Consider the following 25,299-nt stretch of genomic DNA (forward strand, 5'->3'; position numbering starts at 1 on the left):
TTTCAGCAGTTATAAATGAAGGAAATTTAGACTTTTTAAACGACTTTCCAGGCTTTAGCTTACAAGGTTTTTGCTTCAGTCTATGTACAAAAAGCGGAAGGCGGACTTCCTGTTTTGAACCTTCCCACTTCGGTGCCAAATTAAGATATTTCTTGATCCAATTTTCCGTTTCTACTCACGGGTACTTGTTTTAAATCCAATTGTCCACAGGAAAAAGTCAGCGCTCTCTGGCAATGGCTATGCGGCTTCACTCCGTGAAAGTAGCAATCAGTTCGCAGCACCGCGCCGCTCACCCCACTTCACTCCGGAACCCCGAAATGGGGTTCCCCATGAGTAGGGGGGGCGCTCCTGGTGCCCTGCCGAACCCCACATTCCCAGGCTTCCTCCGCCTGGGATTTCTAGCGGGTCCCCACCTTCGCCGCGGCGGGAAGTCCCAGTTTCCACGGAGCCAGTTCCTCCGGTCGGAGGAACTCCGCCATTCGCCGATGGCGCTAACCCGGAAGTCGAGGCTTCCCATTTCTTGTTCATAAAGTGGGATGCCATCGTATCTTCTTATGTCTGAACTGGGCTTTACCCTGTTAATGGAAGAACACCAGCACTAATAGGTTTTCCATTAACAGAAGTAGCTTCAAAGTGTTGTAATGGTTTTCTCAAACATATACAACATACCCTAGCAATTGTCATGTACCAGTATATGATGCAGATCTCTAAAATACAGAGGGAGAGAGGGAGTGAGAGAGAGAGATTGCATGTTACAGCTATTAATAAAATGATAGTTTCTGTTTTGGGACATTAGTCTATGTCCCAAAATTTCACAAACCTTTTGGGACTTAATGTGGTTTTCTTCCTATACCATCTTATTTAAGATCAGGATAGTTTTATGCGGTGGTTTCTTCTATGGTATTTATAATCTTCCCTCAAAAAGAATTAGCACATGGAATGGCTTCAGTTGTTATCGAAGCACAGAGCTTCCGTAGGGGTTTTCACTATTAAAAATGAAATGTTTTCTAGGGTTAAGACTAGCTCCATGGAGAGCTTAGAAACTTAAAGAGTAATAAGATTATAGAATTTAAGTTAACTGGGGAGCTGACAGCTTCTGGCTACTTAGCAATCAGAAAGTGGCTTCAAATTGCTTGTGATTATTTCCAGGGAAATGAAGTTACAGGCTGGAGTCCTGTACCCACTTACCCATAAGTAAGTCTCATTGAAGTCACTGAAGCTTACTTTTGAGTAAACATGAATAAGATCAATAACCCAGCTTGGGAGGATGTCTGAAATTCATAATGTAGGTTGTCTCTGGTAGTAACAGACATTATTCAGTGTCTCCAGTTGTAAGCACAGGAGTCTAAGGAATCCCAAGATGTTATGGGGTAATGGACAGCATTGGGTTTAGACCCATAAAATGCCCATTACCCTTCCTAACCAAATTAATAAAGTCCCTTTTATAAAGAAATAACTTCAGTGCCAGTTGTAAATAAATATGTTGAGATGTTAATTTCTCATTGTAGATATAGAATAAATACCACATCAAACTTTAATGTGTTGAAAACAAAGGAACTGAATATACTTTGCTCAGCATATCATTCTTTGATCTTTATCTTGTAAAGGTAGTCCAAGAAATATTCTGAGGATGATGGCAAAACAAGACACTTGCTTGCTAACACACATACTTTTAAAAGTATCAAAACAGAACAAAGACAAGAGGGGATAATGCTAATAGGTGTGTGACTTTCATAAAGTACAGGAGATTATTATCTAATAAAAATTCATAGTTTATCAGAAGAGAATGAAGGAGTTAATTAAATGTAGGGATTATGCTGTGTTGATGACAAAAATATGAGTCTCTTGGAAAAGAGGTTCACGTCTGGCTGTCTCTTTCCCCTGCGCTCTGCAGATTTACAGGGCCATAAAATACAGATAAGGAAAGAAAGTTAAACTCTTGTTAATTACCATTACTCCTCAACAGGGGAAGGGGCCCCTTTTGGAAAAATCAACATGGGCCTTAATTTTAGGCTGCTGTCATAATCACCTTTGTACAAAGTGAGCTTCATGGCTGAGTGAGGATTTGAATCCTCGCCTCCCAGGTCCTAATTTGACATGCTTTAACCACTACACTATACTACACTGGCAACTAATTAAAGACCTGTTCCTACACAGAGCTATTGCTCAATCATACTAAGAGCACTTAAATCTACCCATCAACATTACCTGTTGAATATGAAAGCTCATCCTCCGATGCCTTCCCTATAAAGAGTTGTGTGAAGCAGACTGTGTTCTCGCCCCAAATCTCTTTGGCGTATTCTTCTCCTGGTTGCTCTCCTATGCCTTCAGTTTGATTGAAGATGCTGTGTACGTTCATTCAAGGAGTGACTGCGATCTGTTCAACCTGGTTCAACCTTGGTCTCCACACCAAGACAAAAGTGTACTGGGTTCTTATCTGAGAAACGTTGCTTTCAGATGATGCAGCCTTGACAGCACACTCTGAGGAAGCTTTACAGAGACTCACCAACCATTTTGCCCAAGCCTTCAGGAAGTTTGGCCTTACTATCAGCCTGACAAAGACCAACGACCTGGGTCAGGATGTCACCATTGCTCAATGCCATCATTGGCGACCACAAGCTTGAGGTGGTAGACAATTTTGTCTCTGTGAGTTCTACTATAACCAGTAGCCTCTCCATCACGGCTGAGCTGGATAAGTGTATTGGCAAGTTAGCTACAGCTATGGGTCACCTCTCCAAAGAGGTATGGGAGAATGTGATGCTAACAACCAATACCAAGGTGAAGGTCTACCATGTTGCACATGCTGCTTTATGGAAGTGAGTCGTGAGCAACTTACAACTGTCAAGAATGATGCCTCAATGCCTTCTACACGTGCTGTTTCAGGAAGATTTTGGGTATCACATTGCAGGACAGAGTTTCAAACAAATATGTGCTCTCCCAAGCTCATATTCCCAGCACACGCCTGTCTTAGTCTCTATGCTGGCTTCGTCATGTCCACAGAATGGAAGATGGCAGGATCCCCAAAGGACATGCTGTACAGGGAGCTGGCTTCAGGCACCAGGTCCATTGGCAGACCCACTTTTTGTTACAAAGATTGACATCAACTCCACAGTGTGGGAATCCCTTGCAGATGACCACAGTGCCTGGAGACCGACAGTCAGATCATGTATCCATTGCAGTGACCAGAGGAGGAATAGCTGCTGGGAGGAGCACAGAGAAAAGAAACTGTTGGGATTTTGCTACGTGCTTTGATCCAGCTTTCTCACAGAAACAATTAGTGAGTTGGCCAAAGGCCAGAAAGTCTGAGCAGAGGAGTTTTCTGTCAGATGATATTTGAACCTTAGAAATGACTCTGCTATTGGTCGTGGTCACCCATATAGGCAGGATGACTCATGGCTTCTGTGTGGTTGGTTGGTCTGTTGGAGTTAGCTGAAGTTTGAGTTCAGAGAGAGAGTTAATATCCGTGTCTGTATCTTGTATATAGCAACTTGTGAGTCTGCTGTAAATAATAAACCTCTAAGTAACCAAGTTACTAATGAGCAGCATTTTGTTCCTGGTCATCCTGTCAGCTTGCAACCAGATACTTCCAGAAAGTCTGCGTATACTCTGCAATATCCAACAGAAACGTTGTGGTGCATCTGCAGCAGTACAATTGGATGCCAGATTTCTGCCCCATGTCTGTCTTGTATCATTCTCTACAGCCACAGCAGGCACTGCAACCTTCCAACAGTTTGACTTCACCTGCAAAGGCGCACTTCTCCACTGTGTTCTGAGACAGATGGATACAAACAACATCTTAGAATTTCTCTGGACTTAGTACCCCTACCTAAACAGTTAATTAGATGAGGAAATGAATACTTCTTGTCAAAGGTGGTGGTGTTTTGGTTTTGGTTTTGGTTTGCCCTGTTTTAGTGTTAGATTTTAATAAGAAAGTACCTCTATACAACGATATCGCATCGTGCTCTATAGTAATACAATTACAGAAATATTCTTCTTCCAGAAGATCAATTATAAAGTCCTGTGGATGCTACACTGATTAGATAATAGGATTGGAAGGAATCAAGGAGAATATAATTGATGCCTAGTCCTGATTCATAATTCACAGTATAAAATGAGTTTCAAACGTATACAGCTCTTGCTCATTTGTAATGGTAATTTTAAGAAAAATTTAATTACTCCTTCTGTGGCATAAAAAATATTTAATATACCAGTTAGGCATCAATTTTTTGTCAGCTAAAAATTGGATATAGTGAATTCCAAATAAAATAAGTTCTGGGAACTATTATCTGTGTGGTAAAACAACATTTTTTTCCCGTTGATGAACACGCTTTTCACTTTCTTGCCTTTTCTCTGCTCCCTGCATTGGTGCTCTCAAACAACAGTGGACTTCTTTAAATTCAGAATTACATCTTGCACTCAGTTGAGCTTGGAGCACAGCTTGCTCAGAGGGATCAGGTGAATACATTTTGCCACACAAATGCAACTGACTTGTGGTAAAAGCTTTCCTTACCATTTGGAAAGATGCTAACAGATAGCCAGGTTCTCCTGAGATAGGCACAAATAGTGTTGAAAGTGGAGTCTCATATGACCAACCACCCCAGATCATCAAGAATCTGCCACTGATCTGCCAGACTAGTCACTCTAAAATGGGAGAAAATTTTAGTCTGTCATGACATTTTCTTATGAAACCTATGCTGGTTTCATAACTGCACAGTGGGGGTTCTTCTAAAGGCTCCCAGGCTGACTGCTGAAGAATCTACCCTAGAACCTTTCCAATTATAATTGTCAAGTTAACCAGTCTGTAGTTTCCTGGATCTTCTCCTTCCCCCATTTTGAAGATGGGGATGGCATTTGCCAATCTATATGGCACTTCATATTGTGGCAGTTCACCTATTCTTCAAAATTTATAGAAGAGACCCTGAAATCACACCTGCAAGTTGCTTTCGTACCCTAGGATGCAATTACCAAACATTCAAAAAGGAGAGCAATAGCAGTCATGAAAGACTTCAACTACCCTGCTATCTGTTGGAACTCAAACTCTGCCAAGAATGTAAGTTCCAGCAAATTCCTCACTTGTCTTACTGACAGTTTCATTTCCCAAAAGTTGGAAGAAGCAACAAGGTGATCATCTATCTTGGACTTGGTCCTCACCAACAGGGAAGAACTGATTGACAAAATGGAAATACTGACAACCTTGGGAGGAAGTGATGTCATTTTGAGTTTCATGTTACAGAGCCAAAGGAAAGTTGAGTGCACTCCAGATTTTAAGAAAGCTGATTTCAAAAAGCTTAAGGAACCACTGGATGGTGAGAAATACTCAAAAGGAAGGGAATCCAAGATGAATGGGAGTTTCTGAAAAGTAAAATAGCTGTTATGGATACTTTGGTTGAGATTCCGGCATTGCAGGATGTTAAACTGGATGAGCTTTGGGATCCATTCCAACTCTACAATTTTATGATTCTTTGATTCACCAGACCATGAAGCTTGAATTAAGTTAGAGTGGCTAAGTACTCCTATGACCCCTCTTTACCTAATTTTGGCTGCTTCCTTTTGGTGTTCAGTCTCTTTTTGCCAGGCTCAGCACAGTTTTCCTTGTGGGAGAAAGCAGAGGTGTTAAGCAGCATTCTGTACATCACCCTCTAACATTTATCCATGTTCTCTTTTCAGCAAAACTACCTGTTCATTTCTTCCTCTTGTTCCAGACATAGCCAAATAAACTTTTTTTTTGTTATTTTTGTAAACATCTCTTGCAAGCCTGAGCAAGCTGAACTGAAGCCTCTCATTACCACTATGTCTCTCTTTGAAAATTTGGTAATCTAATCATGGATGGCATCATCTAAGTCTTGGTTGCCTGGTTTGCCAGTTGTAGCAGACTCCTGTAAGGATATGGCTATTAGTTACCTCTCCTTTTATTTTTACTCAAATGCTCTCAAATGGTATTCTCCTTTAGAACCTCAAGCTTCAAGGATAATGTTCACCCATGCATACTAAAATGAAACACAAGGCACCATCATTGGGCTTGATCCAGCTTCTCCTGAAAATTAATCTGTTGATTTCATAGTATGCAGATACTGTACAAGGATCTGAACTGAGCTCTGCCTCTGAAATGGGAATCGGGATCACTGAAGTAGGCTGTTACCTTTATGGGCTTCTGATAGGCTTCTGGTTGGCAACTATGAAACCGTATTAGTCTATTTCCCCCGGCTCTTTCTTCATTTCCCTTGACTTTTATGTAGTTCTCTCAAAATTCTTTTAGACTAACCATTAAGTGGCTTGCAGTTTATATGATAGGTTCTTTGAAATTTAAAATTGTCGTTCTCGGTACAAAGATAGCAGAACTTCACGGAAGCATAGCTGTTTCTTTTTATGGATGCGTAATCATTATCTCTCTCTCCCCCCCCCGGCTCATTTACATTGAAAAGCAATTAAACTGTACAGGAAAACTGTGTGATCATGGGATTCTGATGCTATGTTTTCTGTCCCACAAAATTATTACTCTGGGAGCCGTGACCTTGGTCTCCATATATTACCACTTTAATTTTATTTTTTAAATGCCCTTAAAAGGATTTAAGTCCTTTCTCTTTTATGCATGTGTCTTCACATAGATTCTGCTCTTCTGTCAGTACATTTTAAATCTGTTTCTTGAAAGAAACATTTTGATTTACAGAAATGAGCAAAGTGATTCATTCAATAGGAGGCTCAGGGTCATCTCCAGGTTTAAGGGGGCGGGCATGGCAAGATGCCGTCTGTTGGACCTCCTCCTGTGGTAGTGATGGGCAGCAGCATTCTGGTCCATGTCATCTTATTACTTTGCCACAAAGCCGAAGAGGCCGTGCCCAGGGAGCCTGTGCAATCAACTCTTGAAATTGCCCTGACAATATTTTTGTAGCTTTTTATTTATTCTGATATTTTTAATTGTAAATTGTTCTGGGTGTTTTGGCCAAAAAAAGTGGTAGATAAATGCAGTTAATAAAATAAATAAACCCCAAGAGCAATGCTTCACCCACTTTCTGCAACAGATTTCATCCCCCCCCCCCCCAGCTATAAAGATAAAATGGTGGAGAAAGATCCAGTTGAATTTCTGTCTGTCACACAACCTTTTAAAGACACACAAATTCAAAGGGAGAAAATGGCAATCCTAGTTTCTGCTTTTAGTAACATGAACGATCTTGATGAACGGTCTTGAAATACCTTGGTCTTGAGTGGTCAGGAAATTATGACTCTTTGTTTGGCTTTAGTAACATGAATCCATAGAGACTTGCATAGTTCGTTCCTTCCTCTTTAGTATAACGTTCATTGACTTTTTGCCTCCAAAGGCCACCATTCTGCATCAGCTGCTGTATTCACTCTTCACTCATCTTTATTAATATTTTCCGATACAATGCTTCCCTCTGAATGACTTGGAACTGCAATTCCAGCATTGTTAGTAAGTTGCATCCAATATGAGTGTCTTTCTTGGGCATTATAAACATTTTGCAGATTTTACCCAAAGAAGGCAGGGGAAGTATAATACAATATTATGACTTTTAAATATTCTCATGAAGAGATCAGAAGAATTAGCTTTCTAAAAACCATTTGAACTAGCCTTGCTTTACTAGCATATATTATTAAAACTTAAATGTCTACACGAATAGCTGTTCTTTTGCTTCTAATGCAGGCTTATGCATGCCCAAGGATGATCTTCCAAGTGTAATGAAGCATATTTCCAGTCAGTAGATTTCCTTGACAGCTCATACTTTTTGTGTGTTATACGATGGGAAAACTTAAGCTGACAAATATTCAAACAGATTGCACTTTGTGGTATTATTTAGTGGTTTTCCTTACTGCTAGAAACTAGGCAGTATTGACCTAAAGCAGTCATCCACATCACTCCGTGCTTCTCACCAATGCATGGGGTGTGGAGGGGGGTGTACAAATTTTATCTTCACTCTATCATGGATGGCAGAACCGAAGTCTCTGAATACCAGATCCAGTTTGTAAATTGCAGGCCCTTCCATAAACATGAAATGAAAGAAAACAATAGGCAAATATATATTTCAAAATTTGTGGAAACCTATGGCTCTTCAGGGGATGTTGGGCTCCAATTCCCATCAGTCCCCGGCAGCCTGGCCAGTGGTCAGGGATATTGGGAGTTATAGTCTGACAACAGCTAGGGGGTCACAGGTTCTTGCTGTGGCAGAGCTTTTCAAACTGTATGTCGTGACATGTTAGTGTGTCGGCTGCAGTGTGTAGGTGTACCATGCAAACACTTCCCGCACTCCTCCCGCAGCTAGAAACCTCTGGTTGGCTAGTAAAACTGAATTAAAAGGTAAAGGTACCCCTGCCCGTACGGGCCAGTCGTGTCCGACTCTAGGGTTGTGCGCCCATCTCACTTAAGAGGCCGGGGGCCAGCGCTGTCTGGAGACACTTCCGGGTCACGTGGCCAGCGTGACGAAGCTGCTCTGGCAACTGACGAAGCTGCTCTGGCTCCCAGAGTAACTGAATTACTGTGTTGCAAAAGGATGCATGTCTAAAAAAATGTGTCACCAACGTGAAAAGTTGGGAAAGCTCTGCTGTACGGGGTTGCCAGAAGGAATTGCAGCTTCCCCAATGCTTCCTTGTGCTTATCAACTCTGTGCGCACTGGAGTGGGGGAGGGGAGACCCTCCCTTCTTTCCAAGAATAGGTGGGGACTTGGATGGCACAGTCAACCTCCAATCTTTCTACGCTACAATGACCTCTCCTGGACACTTCACCCTCTTCTGTACCTTCTATCACGTTGAGTGTGATGATGAGATCCTAGCTTTTGGGGTGCAGGGAGGAATCAGCTATTTATTGTTCAGGTCAGAGGCTTGACCTCAGTTTTCCAAGCAGTTTTTCAGACTCCTTTCTGATGAAGATGAAGGATGAAGAGCTGTGGGCAAAATTTGTCCTCTAGGCTACTAGGTCAATTTTGGATGATACCCAGAGGGTCATGGGGGGGGGGGGAGGAATCCCAGCCAGCTCCCTCCAAGAGAAGACAAACATCCTCTGTCATTTCCTCACCATGTTTTAGCCTTATTTTAACTCTGCAATATATATTTTAGTGAAACTGAATTTGGCAGTAGTGTCTATTTTAGCATTTTTTACCAGTGCCTCTGCCCCAGCCATTATTTTATTGATTTTATTGGCTAACATAGATATGTGATGGTCATGATTAGCCCAAACTGATCATGATCACATAGCCTAAAGTATAAAGTGTGCAACTTCTGTCCACATTTATAAATTCAACGATAAAATAATACCGTAAATGGAATTCTTAATCTATTAATCTGGAATAAGGTACTATTAGGGACGCAGGTGGTGCTGTGGTGTAAACCACTGAGCCTTGGGCTTGCTGATCAGAAGGTCAGCGGTTTGTTCAGTCCCAGCTCCTGCCCACCTAGCAGTTTGAAAGCACATCAAAGTGCAAGTAGATAAATAGGTACTACTCCGGCGGGAAGGTAAACATCATTTCCATGTGCTGCTCTGGTTTTGCCAGAAGCGGCTTAGTCATGCTGGCCACATGACCCGGAGAAACTGTCTGCGGACAAACGTCGGCTCCCTCAGCCAGTAAAGCGAGATGAGCACCGCAACCCCAGAGTCGTTTGCAACTGGACTTAACTGTCAGGGGTCCTTTACCTTTACTTTTTAAGGTACTATTAATCAGTAATTAAGGAGGCATTGTTTAAAGCAGGAGTGCAGAAAACTGTGACCCTCCAGAGGTTGTTAGATTGCAACTCCCACTAGCTGCAGCCAGCATGGCCAAGACAGAGGGATGATGGGAGCTCAACAACATCTTGAAGACTGCAGGTTACCCCATCCCTGGTCTAAGCATATATTTAAACATTAATTTAATGTTGTGGGGAAACGTAGAAAATGCAAGCCCACCCCCATATATATTTGGATATTTATATCCAGAAATTACAGCTAAAGCTTAGCTCACCCTTACATGGATATAAATCCCACTAAGCTTAATTGGACAGGATTTGCCTGGAGCTTGCTCTGGGATATGCAGGATAGAGAAGTACAAGGGCTTGAACTTGGGTTGCATCCCTTCCACTCATGGTGCTTCAAAGGTTCAGGGGTTGCGGACTGGCATAGACAACAGACAAGAGTTTCCTCAGTAATTTATGAGCAGCCTGCTAATTGACACCCACCATTGTAAACAAGCACTGTGTTGTCATATACTCGGAGGTAAAGTGTGCATACACAGAGTTTATATTTGAAAAAGAAAGGCAATTTGGAATGGAAGCTTTTTAGAAGGAAAATCAATGTCTTCCCAAAAAAGAAAAGAAAAGAAAAGCAGCAAATTTGAGTCATCATCCCTTTATCATGACTCTCGCTTTGCTCCCAAAATAAACCAGACTAGTGAAGGCTGCCTACTTCTGACATATTACATGCACTGGTTTTGTTGAGAAGCAAAAGCAGAAGCCCATAACAAAATATAAAGGGAAAACGGTGTAAGGAATTAAATGCCAATCCCTTTTGCCCACCCACAGAGGTCAGAATTAAGGTTATGCCGGGGATTTATAAGGAAACTCATATTGCAGCTGTCTGGACTATACCTGCTTTGAAGATAAATCAGCGGGGTAAATTTCTACTGCTGCCAGTTCTTTAACCTTCTTAAGTACAAGTGTTCAACTCTGGTCCTGTGCTTTGGCAAAAAAAAAAAAAAAAAGGCTCAAATTCTGTGCAGCCATATCTTTCAGAAAGTTGATGCCCTTAAGCTCCCAAGGAAGCTTTTTAGGTTCATGTCTCTCCTACCCTCCCTGAGTGATCTGAAAATAATGATAAATTGGAAATAGTAGCAATTCTTAATAACTGTGTAATACACACACACACACAGAGAGAGAGAGAGAGAGAGAGAGAGAGAGAGAGAGAGAGAGAGAAATAGATCAAAATTATGTGTATAGGCTGGAATCAGAGGAGCCCTGCTAATGGGAGCTTCATTCCCCTTTTAAACAAACAAATTACTGATCTTGCCTGTTTTCTAAAGATGCCTTCAATTTTACAAGGCACCCATCTGCTAGTCCAATTGCTTTAGTAGTGTATGTACTGGCCCCTTTGCTGTTTCCATTGTGGGTGAGGGCATGGAGGTTGCACACTAGTGCTTGCTAAATCATCTTAAGTTTAGCTAGGACTCTTAACTAGATGACTCCTATCTATGCAGAGCTGTTCCTTGTGGTGAGCCATTCAGAGGCTGATAAACAAATGCATAAGGGGCATTATTGACTTCCCTGGCTCCAGAACATAGCTCCAGAAACACCCATCTAGTTTCTTCTGGACTCACCTAGCATGACTTAGCTATCAATGCTTTCAGATCACCTGCTCCCATAACTTTAAGTGTTTGCACCTTCTTCTCCTCACTTGATCAGCTGCCAGCAGCATTCCATGTAGTACAGGAACAATAAAGTCTACAGAGAAGAGGCACCATTCATCTTAAAGCAGGTGCTTATGTTACTTGAGTGTCAATGGCACTCTGGAATCTTGGGTAACATTGCTATGAGGAGGTACTGCACTATAGTCTCCTGGCATGTGGCCTGAGGCATCTTCTGTTGCTCTGTGAGAGGGAACAGCACTACAGCATTTCACCTGCCATTGGGTTAACCAATTTATAAGAACCAATTTATGGAATCCCAAGGGAGAACACTTGCATTTTTTAAAAAATGATTATAATGTTTCTGCACAATTCTGGTTTCCTTTGAAACCAATTGCCCTAGATGGACCTTATGCTTTGTTGCTTTACATTACATTATCAAATGAATAATGCTTGTTTTGTGTTGTTTTTGTACTGTGTGCTTTTAATTACAAATTAATTCAGCTCCATTTACAAGTGAACATAGTATCAGACATAATATGCAACAAAGGCATTTCAAACCATGGGCAATTAAATCCATTCAGTCTTTGTCCATATAAATAAATTGTGTAGCTTCTGTATATGAGGTTTTTCTTCTTTTGTATGAATTCCAACAGATAACATACAGGGACAACACGTGATCCCTTTGGTCCTTTAAGTGGGATTTGTGCCTTACTTCATTGTTTTGCAACAGTACAAAGGCTGCACCAAGGCCACTGAGATTTTTGCTTCATGATTCTGTCTCCTGCTGAGCATGTTGTTTGGCTGAGATTGCTGGAGAAGGGCAAATACTCTAAATGACAATCATTTTAGGAAGACCTTGTCCCTCCCAACTGGTCTCTTCTTGGGACAGACGTGTTTGCATATGCCATGTGTCATTAACAAAAAATATGTGGCTTTGTTTTCATTTTAGTATCTCAATTAAGAAAAAAAAAGGGGGGTGGACTTCTGGGCTTAGAATGGATTGCATGTGATGTTGCTAATGTTTCCTGGAAATGAAAAGCTATGATAACAGCTGCTGTCCTGGCTCCTTTTCAAGATTTTTGTTTAAACAGCAGCCATTTACAAATAGTTAAAAACTATTTCTAGTGAACTCACATTGTTACCAAAAACACCATAAGGCATTGCAATTATTTACCAAGAATTCTTTGCAATTCCTTACCAAGTTGCTGGTCCCCCCTCCCCCACCCCGCTTATAAGTCTGGTTAAAGAAAGAGTGACCTCACAGTTGGGGGTAGCTCAGTGGTACAGTGTGTGGCTTGCATGCAGAATATCATGGGCTCAGTCCCTGACATCTCCAGTTAAAAGGATCAAGTAATGGGAAAGACCTCAGAGAGCCTCTATCAGTTGATCTAGGCAATACTGGGTAGACGGTAGAAAGCAGCTTCATGGACCATTTTGGCAAACTTCTTTTTTTCTGCTGTCTCTTCCTCCTAGAAGAGTCGATTCCATACATGTTCCACACTCCATAAATACCCTAAGGGCAAGGGCATTGTATATGGATTTCCTTCCTCCCACTCCTCCTGAATTTTGCCCTTGCAGCTTTTTGGTTTTATCCTATTGAATGTAATGGAGCAAATTCCTCCATTACATTAATGGGGGTTAAGAACCTGAGAATGACAACTCTTCTCTTGCTCCAATTTTAAAGTGAATCAAAGAATTTGGGGGGTCATAAAGCTCATGTCCTTTGAGTTGGGCTTTAATGAGCCCCTTCAGTTATTTCCTGGGCTCAGGAGAACTTCACTGGCATCTCTAAAAGGTATGCACAGTTCAGAGACTGTGGATAAAGACTTCCAACTCTCACAGTAAAAACAATTTTAAAAGCACTTCTCCACACACAACAAACTGTGATGATGTCTGTTAGCTTAGATGACTTTGAAAAAGAATGAGAAAAAGTATGCCTAAGCAAAGTTAATTATTGTATATATTTAATGTATCTGTACCAACACATACAACCTATTTCTTGAACCCCTAGTGTCCTGGGCTGACTCAAGAATTTCATATAAATTGTTTGAACGGAGGTTGCATGTGCAGAAATGTATCTGTCTCCTTTAGATGATAAATACATGACATACTGTGCATTTAGGGCTGACCTTTGCACTCTGTATCACTGATTCTTTGACCAGTTTAAACTGATCAGCATGAACAATGGATCGGTTTAAACAATGCTGATCATGTCTTCAATCTTAGTTTTCCTAGTTTCTACAGAGAAAAGACAAGTTTGATAAGGGAAGAATTGCCTTCTGACATTATGAGTCGGTTTCGTATTTGTGTTTTCAGCATCTAAATGGGAAGATCACCGATTTCCCTGGCAGTGTGAAGATTTTGGCAAAGTTCTTTTTAAGTCTATAGTACAGGAAAGATTCAAGTTTTGGATTTTATTGGTTATTGAATTGCGTTGGAAATATGCAGACTGTGCTAAATGTAAACTAAATGTAAGGGACTGGAGTTGGGAATAGCTCTCCATAAAATGGCAGTGTTAGCTTGTATCAATGACCAGTCTTGCCTTTTCAGAAATTAGGTATATGAACAACTAAACATACTTGATATAAGTAGAAGGTACTTCTCTCCCTAAACTTTAATTGAAATCCTGATCTCGTATCATGATATCACCTTTGGAAAAAAAGGAAAAAAAAACTTTGAGGAAGGCACTGTAGAGCTTGGAGTGTAATTTCCAGGCATTTTGGAGCTTGAGTGAATGTGGAAAGCCCTTAACACAACACATTAAACTGAAAGGTTTTTTGTTCATTGAATATATTTATGCAGCACACTAATTTGAGTGGAAGCTTGAAAACTGTAGCACAAGGCTTCCCACACATCCACAAAAACATTACTTGTTCAGCTGCTATTAAATTTTGGGAAGTGCAGTAGGATGCAGGGAACTTCATTTCTGTAAACTTGCTTAAGGTAAGAGCTCCTTACCTTAGGATCCAAGCCACAGACAGCAACAGTACTCATGGCCAGTAGGTAGTTGAGGAGAGAGAGAATCTAGCTGGCATAAGCTGTGAAGCATCTGATGATAGCAGTTATCTTTGCACGAAAGATTGCTTTGATTTGTCCTGATTTGATGCATGAAGTTGAGGAATTGATCTTTCTCTGTGCTTTGTGTGCATCTCTGTTTGTTTTAATTACATGTTTCATGACATGCCTTGAACAGAATTGTTCAGTTTTGATAATAATGACCACGATCAATACAGCCTCTGAGGAGCAAGACCAATACAGAACACATTTCTGTGCCTTCTCCATTGAAATGGTTGAATGGCCTTTGACAAAAGGATTTAAGCTGGAACTCTAGCACCTGCTTCAAAGGATCTTCAGTAGTCTCTTTGAATCTCTTTCTTTTCAAAAAGACCCCGGGCAGATTTGAACTATTAAAATCTTGGGAAGTTACTTTTTCTACCTTTCTGGCTACACAGCCATTCCAGTTTCAATTTATGTCTTCCATGAAGTATAAGACCTTGAGGAAAGGTCTTTTCAAGGGCAAGTACGGTATATATCATTGATTTGAATAGAGGTGTTTGAACACATACAAAAGATTAAAACATCTTGAATAGAGACGGCTGCCTCTGCTTAGAAGCGGAAGCTAATAAGCCACAGAAAAGTCTGTAGTACATTTTATAACCATCAAGAACTTCCATAGATATGAATAGATCTCATTTACCCCTGCAGATTGTTTCCTCCAACTCAGCCAAGTGCCATGCATGCATCTCTTCTACTATGGTCTGAAGAAAGACCGGGGAGATGTGTGTAATGCAAGATCCATCGAGTCTCTAGCAATAGACATGACTCTGCCCCAGAAGAAGAAGAAAAGAGGTGGTCACTTTCCTCTTGGGATAGGAACATCCCTAAGATGGAGGAAGTTTTCATCCAGGGGCTATGTGAAACAAAAACTCCTCTCCCCCCCCCCACCTATTATTGGGGATGGCAAAGGGAAGACTGACATGCTTGGTAGCTGTTCAGTGCTTCTTCTCATTGCCCAGAAAGGAGAATGTAGGAACAGGGTTTGTGGCATTGAGAGCAGGGTAATATTTGCATAGGAACCATAGAAAAAAGAGGAGGATTTGGTAACCATAGCCTTCATACTGTCATGTATGTTTCTTGGATTGTAGTTGGATAGTGATGGAACTGGAGGGTTGAGCCTTTATACCCCTTCCAGACTTTTCAGATACATTCCATTTCTGGTCTCTACAATAATAGGTGATCTATATTACAGAAATCAAGGTTTTGTTGTATTTATGAACACTTAAAAATAATAATATTCATTCTTAGAAAAATGCCAAGACAAAAATCTGAAAATTTTGAAGCAATTTAAAATCCTCCTTCATTATTAGCCTGACAGGTAATGGGTCCTCCTTCTACATCAAGCAATATCACAAGCATTTGATCTGGTTTACATATGAACAGTCTGCTGGATCAGGTCAATGACCAATCTAGCCTAGCATCCTGTTCTCACAGTGGCCAATCAGATGCCAATGGGAAGCCAGCAAGTAGTTGTTGACATCCATCTGTCTCGAGAGACAATGAGGTGTGCCTCCGCCAGTGAAGTCAAACCTCTGCATTGCAGCACCAGAGTGACCTCCCTGGGGCTCAAATCGGGGCAGTGTGCATGGAGGTCCTGGGTTGCCCAGACAACAAGACCCACTTCTTGGCCTCACTTTTTGGCCTCACTTTTGTGGTCTAAAGGAAAGCAGAGAAATATGTTTGGCACCCGCTTGCCTGCAAAAGTTGCCAGAAGAAGGCATAGGGACTGAGCACAGCAGCACTCTCTCCATTTTTAATTCCCCATATTTAACAGCAGAGGTAGAACATAGCCATCCTCCATTAATTTGTCTAATCCTTTTTTTAAAGTCAGCCAAGTTGGTGGCTATCACTGCCTCTTGAGGAAGCAGATTCCATAGTTTACTTATGTGCTATGTGAAGAAGTACTGCTTTTTGTGTGTGTGTCCTGAAACTTTTGTTTGTTTTGTTTCTGATCACACAATCTTACATTTCTTCAAAGGATTTGAGTGATCATACCTGGGGTTTATCCCATTATTTTCCCCTAACAGCCCTTTGATATATGATAGGCTGAGACACAATGACTGGCCTAAGGACCTTAGGGAGCTTTCATGGCCCAAAGATAGAATTGCCTAAAATAAATAAATATATTAAAAAATCACCCAGTGAACTTCATGGCTGTGTGGGTCTCCTGGCCTGCATCCAGATCTCTAACCACTGCATCATACTGGCTGTCCACAATCACAACGGAAGAATTGCCTCACCTCTGGTACCATCATCTGAAAGAGCTCTTAAGGGATATAAAAACGCAAACTCACCTTTTAATATAATAAGTACCTTTATGTGGATAATAACAGACAGAAGCCTGGTGCCCTAATCTGGGAATTACTTGTAATTCTAGCTCCTACCATTTCTAATTCCAGTTCTCTAGATCAGCAGTTCTGCCCAGCATTGAGCAAAATCTTTTCCTATGCAGTGTAATAATAACACTGCTGCTTCCTAGGACAAGAGCCCTTTGCTGCATGCTGCGTCTGCAAGACATTTCACTTGGGGAGTGTGGCATGACAGATGTGCTCTCTGAAATTTCCTTCATGTTGATTAATTCTCTGCCACTAAGGGAAGCTTCAATAAACAGCTTGAATCCAATCCAGGTTCTGGCATCTTACGTACAGCTTTTTCTGTGGTTGCCCACATGTTCGCTATACAATAAATAACACGAAAATAACATTACGCTAGAGAAGGGCAGGCTGAGACTGCTGCGCACCAGTGGCGAGGGTTCCCCCACCCCTCCATGTACTCATTCTAATTATTATTATGACTAGATACTTAGCCTTAGGTGTGCTGAGGAAATCAGTATGACTCATCTGTCTAATGCTGGCAAATGCAGGGGTGGATGTTGTCCTGATGGGTAATCATCCCCATCTTTGCCTGAAAGATTTGCTAATTCCTGTAGCTGTGTAGGGCAACTATTGTGGAGCATAGCGGGAGTCTTCTTTGCTGAAATAGCCTTTCAGTAGCGTCACTTATAAACTGTGTCATGAAATTAGAAGGAACAATGGCTGTCTTGAGGATATGAGCTCTGCATGTGGCATGCATTGTCAGTAATGATAGTCTGTGCATCACTTTGTGCCATCCTTTATAGCTCATTCTCTTATGCCTGACCCTTTTGGAGTATTTTTTTACTCGGTCCTCCGAGCCGTCATCTCGTGTAGAATTATTTTGCTAGCCTGGCATCCTTACTGATTTTTGTCTGCATCAGATCAAGCTATCACCATGTCTCACCATCAGCACAGTTGCAAAGTATGTTTATCTTACCCAGAGCTAACCCAAATCTCTAGCTTTGTGTCTTTGCTATTTTAGAGTGGTAAATGTTTTGAAAGAGCAAACAGAATCATTTTTTAAGGCAGACACATGTTTAAGGGTGAATGCAGTGGTCAAGCCTAAGGGCCAGTGAGAACCATGGATGACAGGAAGGCCAAAATTAGCCAGCGGCACCAGACTGACCCTTCAGTGGCACCTGATTTCATTGTTGTGGGACTGCCCTAATGTGGAACCCTTTGTCCTTCCTTCCTCTGTTCCACAGCTCCAGTGGTGCAGAGATCCAGTGCCTAACATGAGCTTGAGTTTTGTGGCACCTGAGAGGGTTCCATGTTCAACTTTTTTAAAAAAAAGAACTAATAATGTGAAGGAAACAGAGAATATACCAGTATTTTACTGCTTTCCTTTCAAGAATTAAGACCAGCAATTTTCCTTGTGAAAGTTCACATAATAAATGATAGTTGCCAGAATTTCTCTTCAAGGAAGGGTGGCATTTAAACCATCCCGGACTCTGCGATCATCATCAGATGCCAGGCGTGCCAACTTGAATAAAATATGGTGGGACAGGTACCTCCACCCTGCATAATCAGTCACAAGATGCAGTGCACACACCATTTGAATGGCAATGCCCATCAACTTTGGGGGAATATCATTATAATTCTACATTGCACTGGTGACCCCATTTAGGTATGAAGATGCAACTCATGACTTGCACTGGCACAGATAAAGCCAAGGAATGGATTGGAAAATCACTAATAAGGTGTTGACATAAATTGTTTGTGAAAGATAGCCCATATAAATGCTTATTTCAAATGGCATCTGGTCATGCTCTCACTATCATGAATTTGTCACATGAGACCTGGGAGTTGCATATAATCTATATGTTATGTTTACACCTTTTAACTGTGAGCTGTTTATCTTCCGGACTGGTGTTCTAGTTCATTCCTTTTGCCTGTGCTCACTGACCCAGTTTTGATATAACATTGTTGTGTTTTCTTAATGTGAAAATGTTCAAGTCCTTATGTTCTCTCATGAGGTTTATAAGAACCTATTTCATGGACATTGGAATGGATAATTCCATGAGATTTCCTCCTCATGTGATTTATTGTAATGTCAGAAAGTGTTGGATGGGTTTGGAGTGCTGAAAAGCAGTAACATCCAGGGAATCAGAGGTTGCTGACATCATGCTTGGGACATGTGTTTGGGAGGGAACAAAGCAACCATTGGTCTAGGCCTCCAATAAAGTGCATTGAAATAACCATTGTTGATGTAATATAGCAAAATCTCACACTATGTGTCATTGTAGCTCAGCTCCTTGCAGAGAAGCATGTGTTTTATTTTGGGCATGTAACTCAAGAGACCCACTTCAGAATCAACCTACTAATCAGCTGCCGCTGGAGTGAAGAACTGTTAAAATGCTGCTTTGTTCCTAGCATTCTACTTGGGATGAGTCTAAGTGCAAGCAAAGGAAGAAAGTAATAAATTGAGAAGATCCTGTGCTCAAATAGACATGAAATGTCCTGCTTAATTTATGAGTACAGTAAGAGAGTTCATTAGCCTGATTCTCACTCCTGACCTAGGGCAATTTCACACCATACATTTAAAGCACATTCAATGCACATTTAAAGCACATGACTTCCCCCCAAAATCACAGTAGCTGTAGTTTGTTAAGGGTGCTTGGAATCTATAGGGGAAAACCACAATTCCAAGGATTCTTTTAGGGGAAGTCCTATGCTTTAAATGTGCAAAGCAGCATCTGAACAGTCCCTGAAGTGAAGCCTCATAGATCAGATCTAATGGGCTAATGTTTCAAGAGACACGACTGAAAGAAAACTGTCCTTGCACCCTCACTGCTCCTTGGCCCCGAAGAGAATGTCAAGCAAGGAGAAGATTATTTGGCTTCCTACAAGATTCTTCTGGCTTCTCTGACACTGTCAACAGAATGGATAAATAGTGTTAGGAGGGACGTTGAGTTTTATGGTGAGGACACCTGTCTGCTATTAACAAAAGTGAGCCCAACCAATGTCACATGAGCCATCAAATAACCTTCAGGCAATCACTGTTTTCAGTCACTATATATCCATGCTGGGTTAGAGCCAGAGATATACGGGACTAAAAAACTCTGTCTTATTGCCAAACCTCTAAATCATCCAGTACTTACTGCCAAATTATCTTTGGTATGATTCTGAATATATTCATGCTGAAGGGGGTTGTAGGATGTTCCCTTATATGGCCATGATATATTAACCTTTTACTCCAGAGTAGTCACATTATTTTCCATTGAGATTACACTGAAGTAAGGGCTTGGAAAATAATTTGGAAGCAATTCCAGTGAAGTCAGTGAGGCCTTCTTCTAAATAAATATGTTTAGAATCAGAGTGCAAGTCTCATCAAAGTCCTGGGTGAAGGATTATGTATCCAAGTTTTACATTTGTTCCATATTTGCACAGGCATCTAGACTTTCTTGCAAGAACGGATATACTATCTCACTTCAGATATGTGTTACCAGTTACTTCCCAAGCTGCCTCGCAGCAGAGTAAATGGAAAAGACTGTTATTCCATATAAGGACTCAAATAATTTGCCCTATTGGTGCTGACTTAATTTAACACATTTTTTCCCAGAACCCCAACATTGCTTGTGTTGTGTGGTTTTCTTCAAAATGACTGTTCTGCAACAAACCACAGCTCCCTTTCTTCCAGTCTCAATAAGCAAATGGATCTTGTGTTTGGCAGGGACCGGCCCCTTGGAATAATCTGTAATGTGTTCAGCCCTTTGCCCTTTTCTCAGAAGCGTCAAGTTAGAATGCAGCTTCAGAAAGAGAGGCAAAGACTGCCTGGTGATCTATCCAGAACTGTGTGGGATCGGGCCTTCAAGTCCTCTTCAGGCTGGTAGGAAATAGGTAGACCCAGCACAAGCCCCTTAGTTAATAAGCAGCCTCCTGATTGGCCAAACTAGACATTAAAACCAGGTACCTGACCTTTTGTGATTACCTAGATGAGAGAGTAGTACATCCATTCTCTCTTGGCTCCTGAGCTTGGCCTACCTCAGCTCATCATCCTAACAGGGACTTCGCAGAGTAGGGGTAGCCCACACTGTGCCCTCCAGATTTGTTGAACTACAGTTCCTATAATTCCTTGACCATTGGCCAGGCTGGCTGGACTGATTGTAGCTGGAGTCTAGCAACATCAGGAAAGTGGAACATTGGCTTCCCCTGTCATAGGCATAGACACGTAGGACCACACCAGCTGCAGTGTCCCCTAAAGATAGAAACCAGCAGCGGACAGATGAAATAACTGGGGAAATAAGAATAGGCTCAGGTTCTTTTTGTAAATAGATCCCTAAGATTTCATGATTCTGCCCTTATGTTATTGCTGCAGCAAAAATCTACAGCCTTAGGGCACATAGAGATGGCTCTAATTTCCAATGGCACATGTGCTATGCCAGTGCATCTGCAGTCTACTGTACAGAGAGAAGCTACTTTGGCAGAACATGGTCTCCTGCTGGTACATATGGCTGATAAGGTGAAGTCTGCATGGAAGGCTTTCTGACAAGTTTGTGTGCAGCAGAACCAGGGTGTTATTGTTGTTGTTGTTGAGCACCTCCTATATTTTCAGATGAAGATGAATTTACCATTAGTTTGCACTGCTTGTAATTATTTTCTAGAGCAAAGGTTGCGCTGTGATATCTCCACGAGACCATCTAGCCTAATATATTCTTTCTTTTTTTAATCAATCAGTTAATTCGGGAGATGGCATTGACTACAGTCAGCAGAAGCGTGAAAATATCGGAGACTTGATTCAAGAGACACTGGAAGCCTTTGAGCGCTATGGTGGTGAAGATGCCTACATAAACATTAAATACATGGTTCCAACTTACCAATCATGCCTGTTAAACTAACAAACAGAAGGAGTGAGGCTATTTACATTCTCCAGCTCTGTCAAATGTTCTGTTCCTCATTCTTTCCCTGCATCTACTAAAACAGCAGCTTCTGGACCTTTAGACTGTGTGGTACTATTGTGAACCAGTCTTTCCAATACATAAATAGTGCCTGTTTCTTTGATTACAATAGTGTACTGTGCTTATTTGTCCTGTGAATTGCTTCTTTATCACAAAAGCGGAGTGGAGCAGGAGCCAGAGTCGAACCTTCAGTTGTATGGACAATAAAACTATAATTTTCGTACGCATTTTGGCAATTGCTCTTCTGTGTCCTCTTGCCCTGGGGGCGATGTCAGAGACTGTAACGAGGAGAGTTTATGCTGACTGCTTAATAGGAGAAACAGCGGTTCAGCAGTGACTCTCTAGCAGCTGGTCAGAATAATGGTCTCTGACTCACAATAAAACTTTTGAGCATATATACCAATTACAGGAGGGATTTTTGTGTAGCCCATTAGAAAGCGCCTTCATAAACTTAATTAATGATATGTGCGCACGTGCCACCGAAGCTTCCAGATGTTTGTATTTTTCAGCACAGAATATAGGCTCCTACTTCTGCAGTATTTAATTAAAACAAGAAAACATAGCAAGGTGGGGGCCTTAAAACAAAATGTGATAGTAGTGAAATATTGCACCATTATTTGTCTAAAAGGGCAGTTGGCGTTTTCAAGAGGTTTCTGTCTCTGCAACCGGCTATTTGTAGTGCTTGCTCCCCAGAGGATCCCTCTCACTGCCACTGATTTGGTTTGGTTTGTACCCATAATGTGCTCACAATCGTTTTCTCCTATAGCCTTGCCTAGGATAGAGCCTGTGGACTAGAACAAACCCCCAAGCAATTTTGTGTGGCACCTGGCAGCCACGTCAAAATTTTTAAACACAGTGGAGTAAAAAAACGCCTGCACTTTCATACATCCAAAAAGCGTAAGTTTACCATGTCTGATCCTGCCCCATCCACATTCTGTGGTGGCTCTGACCATGCTTGCTGGGGCTGATGGTCAAGCAACATCGAGAGCCACAGGGTTCTCCCCCCCCCACACACCTTAAAGGATTATACACTAGCTAGGTAATGTAAAGGCAGACTGGCTGAAATGCTGCTAATCTTGGCAATGTCTATGTATCTGTGACAGGCAGGGTTTTCCTAAGCAATTACAGCATAACTCAGGTGCTTTACAAAGTACAAAGGCAAGGCTCAGGTACTTAACACATTAAAACCCCTTTTCATAATGCTTCTTTCACATGCATTGCTTAGCTGTTCTTCTGCTATGAAAACAAGAAAATTGATTAAAAGAATACAGGAGTCCCCACCCCCCACTTTATTTCTCACAAGGAATGCTGTCCCTGGCACCTACAAATTCTCAGCCCTAATATTACATAGTGACACAGTTTATAGAAGAGTATACGGCTAGAACCATAGGAAAAGCTAGGCACTACCCCCCCCATTGGTATTTAGGTCAAAGGGTCTGTTTCAGCTTTTGGCCCTCTTTCCCCATCTGCCCATCCCATTTGCAACAGAAGTGCCAGTTCAAAATGTGATGCATGTAAATCCGGTGGGCCCCCAGTTCCTGATTCTGATATTGGGCAGGGCGGGTTAAAGTAAAACACTAGAGGTGCTGCACCAGCTCTTGCTGCGAACAGAGCTCTTTTTTCATGCTAAAAGCCTCCAGGCCCAGAAGAATCAATGCATTCACAACAGAGGAACTGCATGTACATTATGGAGGCTGGTAGTGCTGGGGCTGCCAAAGCAATAAACATTCCTCAGGGCACACCCTTTCTGGCAGTTTTTCCCTGATGGCCCATGCGGGGAACATACATGCAAATGGAGAACTTAAAAAAAGATCTCACAATAGAGAACTGTCCCCCCCCCCAGCTAATCTCAAAATATTTTGAATGACAGATAACTAACGTGTGGAAATGAACTATTTCTGACTGGAATCAAAGTCCTAACTAACACTAAACCAAAATCTTAAAGAAAACATGAGAATAGGAAAGGTCCTTGTACGCTTGCAAAGTTTGTTTTAAAAACACCGCTTAACCTGCACACAGTGCCTGAATGAATGAGAGTAGTTAAAACACAAGCCAGTTAACATTCAGTATTTTAAAGTCTTGTTAAATCAAATGGGAGTGTTCAGTATATTTTAACTCTCCCACTGAAGTCAGAGGGACTTAAAAGTACTTAGCTGTCTGAATTATCACCACTTGCACATCTAAAACAGCAGAATCCTCACTGTTCCATTTTCACTAATATTGTAGGCTTATTTTTTTGGTCTGTGAAAATACAATAATACTACCAGGAGGAACCCATTTGCTTATGTCCGCTGGACAAACAGAGAATAGTTAGTTATAATAATGGCTCTCAGATCCAGTTATGCCTTTTTTCGTGAATGTCCTTTAAAACACTTTTATGGTAAGATACAAACAGGACAGACAAAGTCAAAAGTATAATGGTGTTTGTTTTTTAAAAAATGATATTAGAGCATAGAAAGAGCCCACTGGACAAATTTCGAGCAGCTGGACTAGTCTGATGGACAGGGAGGATTACAATCACAGGTTGGTATGTCCCTCAGCAAGTATCCCCCCCCCCTTTGTCCCATAGCACAGAAGGAAATCGGCACACATCACCCTTACAAAAATAGAACTGATGAGCAAGAGAGGAAAGGCTAGAGAGAGGCCTGCCCCTCTCCTCCACAGTGTGCTTCTCAACAAATGCACTGCCAAAGCTGAGATGTGCGCTGGTTTGAGTGATGTGCCCAGATGGTGTTTCACTACGGAGCTGGGCTCCCATGAAACTTCGTTACAGCCTAGATGAGAACAGCATCTAGGGCCCTGGTGAGCTGGGAGGCGATTTATAAATCATGATAAACTTCTTAGGGGTGACCCGGAATAAAGAGACCTTGGTTCAAAGCCTTTGCCTTCATATAAACCTACAGAGCCCCATCACTTAAAGTACTGATTGCTGTGGGAAAGGCACAGCAAATCACAAGCAAGAAAATCATGGGGTTGGAACAACTCCCCTACAAGCAAAGGTTGCAATGTTTGGGGCTATTTGCTTTCTAATAAGTGATAGAAAGTGGGGACATGATAGAAGATGAAATTATGCATGATTTGCAGGGGGTAAATACAAAGAAGTTTTCCCCTTCCTCCTAATACTAGAACCAGGGAGTCATCCACTGAGTGGAGACAGACTCAGGCCAGGCAAAAAGAAATACTTCTTCATACAGCAGAAAGTTAAACTATGGCACTCCACAAGAAGCGGTGATGGCCACCAACCTTAACAGCTTCAAAAGAGGATTACACAAATTCATGGCGGATACAGTGATCAGTAACTGTAGGCCTGGCTCTGGATTCCACGGTCCAAGCAGCAGCAGGCACAAGGGAGGGAGGCTCAGGCAAGGCATTAGTTCCAATAAACGCCCTGAAATGCTTGGTGCGGGGTCAGGCCTGAATGGTGGTTCATCATCATGGCTATACACTAACTCGACTAATGAGTCCTGTCAGTGGAAGCCTGGCACAAGGACTTCCGCTTATGGAATGGGACTTTCCTCTGCTGTCTTCCCTATGCTCTTGATGGGTTTTTTAGAACTGTCCAGAAACCAAGTGGAAGCCAGTGAGGAACCTTTAACACTAGTAAGTATAAATGGTGGGTCCTGCTGTATTCCGTGTATTCTGGTTCAGCTGCAGTTGCCAAACACTTTTCA

At 41.7% G+C, this 25,299-nt stretch overlaps 1 protein-coding gene and 1 long non-coding RNA gene across 3 annotated transcripts in view; one reads left to right on the top strand and one right to left on the bottom strand.

The window, feature by feature from the left end:
• LOC308474470 overlaps window positions 1-4,614 on the bottom strand; it is a 35,758-nt gene extending 31,144 nt beyond the window's left edge. Inside the window, exons 1-2 of the long non-coding RNA XR_013984753.1 lie at window positions 4,511-4,614; window positions 2,209-3,769 (exon numbers count right to left, since the gene is read on the bottom strand). This is a non-coding gene — a long non-coding RNA (uncharacterized lncRNA). The remainder of the gene's footprint in view (window positions 1-2,208; window positions 3,770-4,510) is intronic.
• PACRG (parkin coregulated) overlaps window positions 1-21,737 on the top strand; it is a 227,162-nt gene extending 205,425 nt beyond the window's left edge. For both annotated transcript variants that reach the window (XM_081000756.1, XM_081000755.1), the window contains one exon: window positions 21,408-21,737. In XM_081000756.1, the coding sequence (XP_080856882.1) occupies window positions 21,408-21,568 (161 nt within the window). In that variant the 3' untranslated portion in view covers window positions 21,569-21,737. The remainder of the gene's footprint in view (window positions 1-21,407) is intronic.
• The last annotated feature ends 3,562 nt before the right edge of the window (window positions 21,738-25,299 follow it).

The sequence above is a fragment of the Podarcis pityusensis genome (genome assembly GCF_964106645.2).
Source record: "Podarcis pityusensis genome assembly, chromosome: 3".
Taxonomy (NCBI): domain Eukaryota; kingdom Metazoa; phylum Chordata; class Lepidosauria; order Squamata; family Lacertidae; genus Podarcis; species Podarcis pityusensis.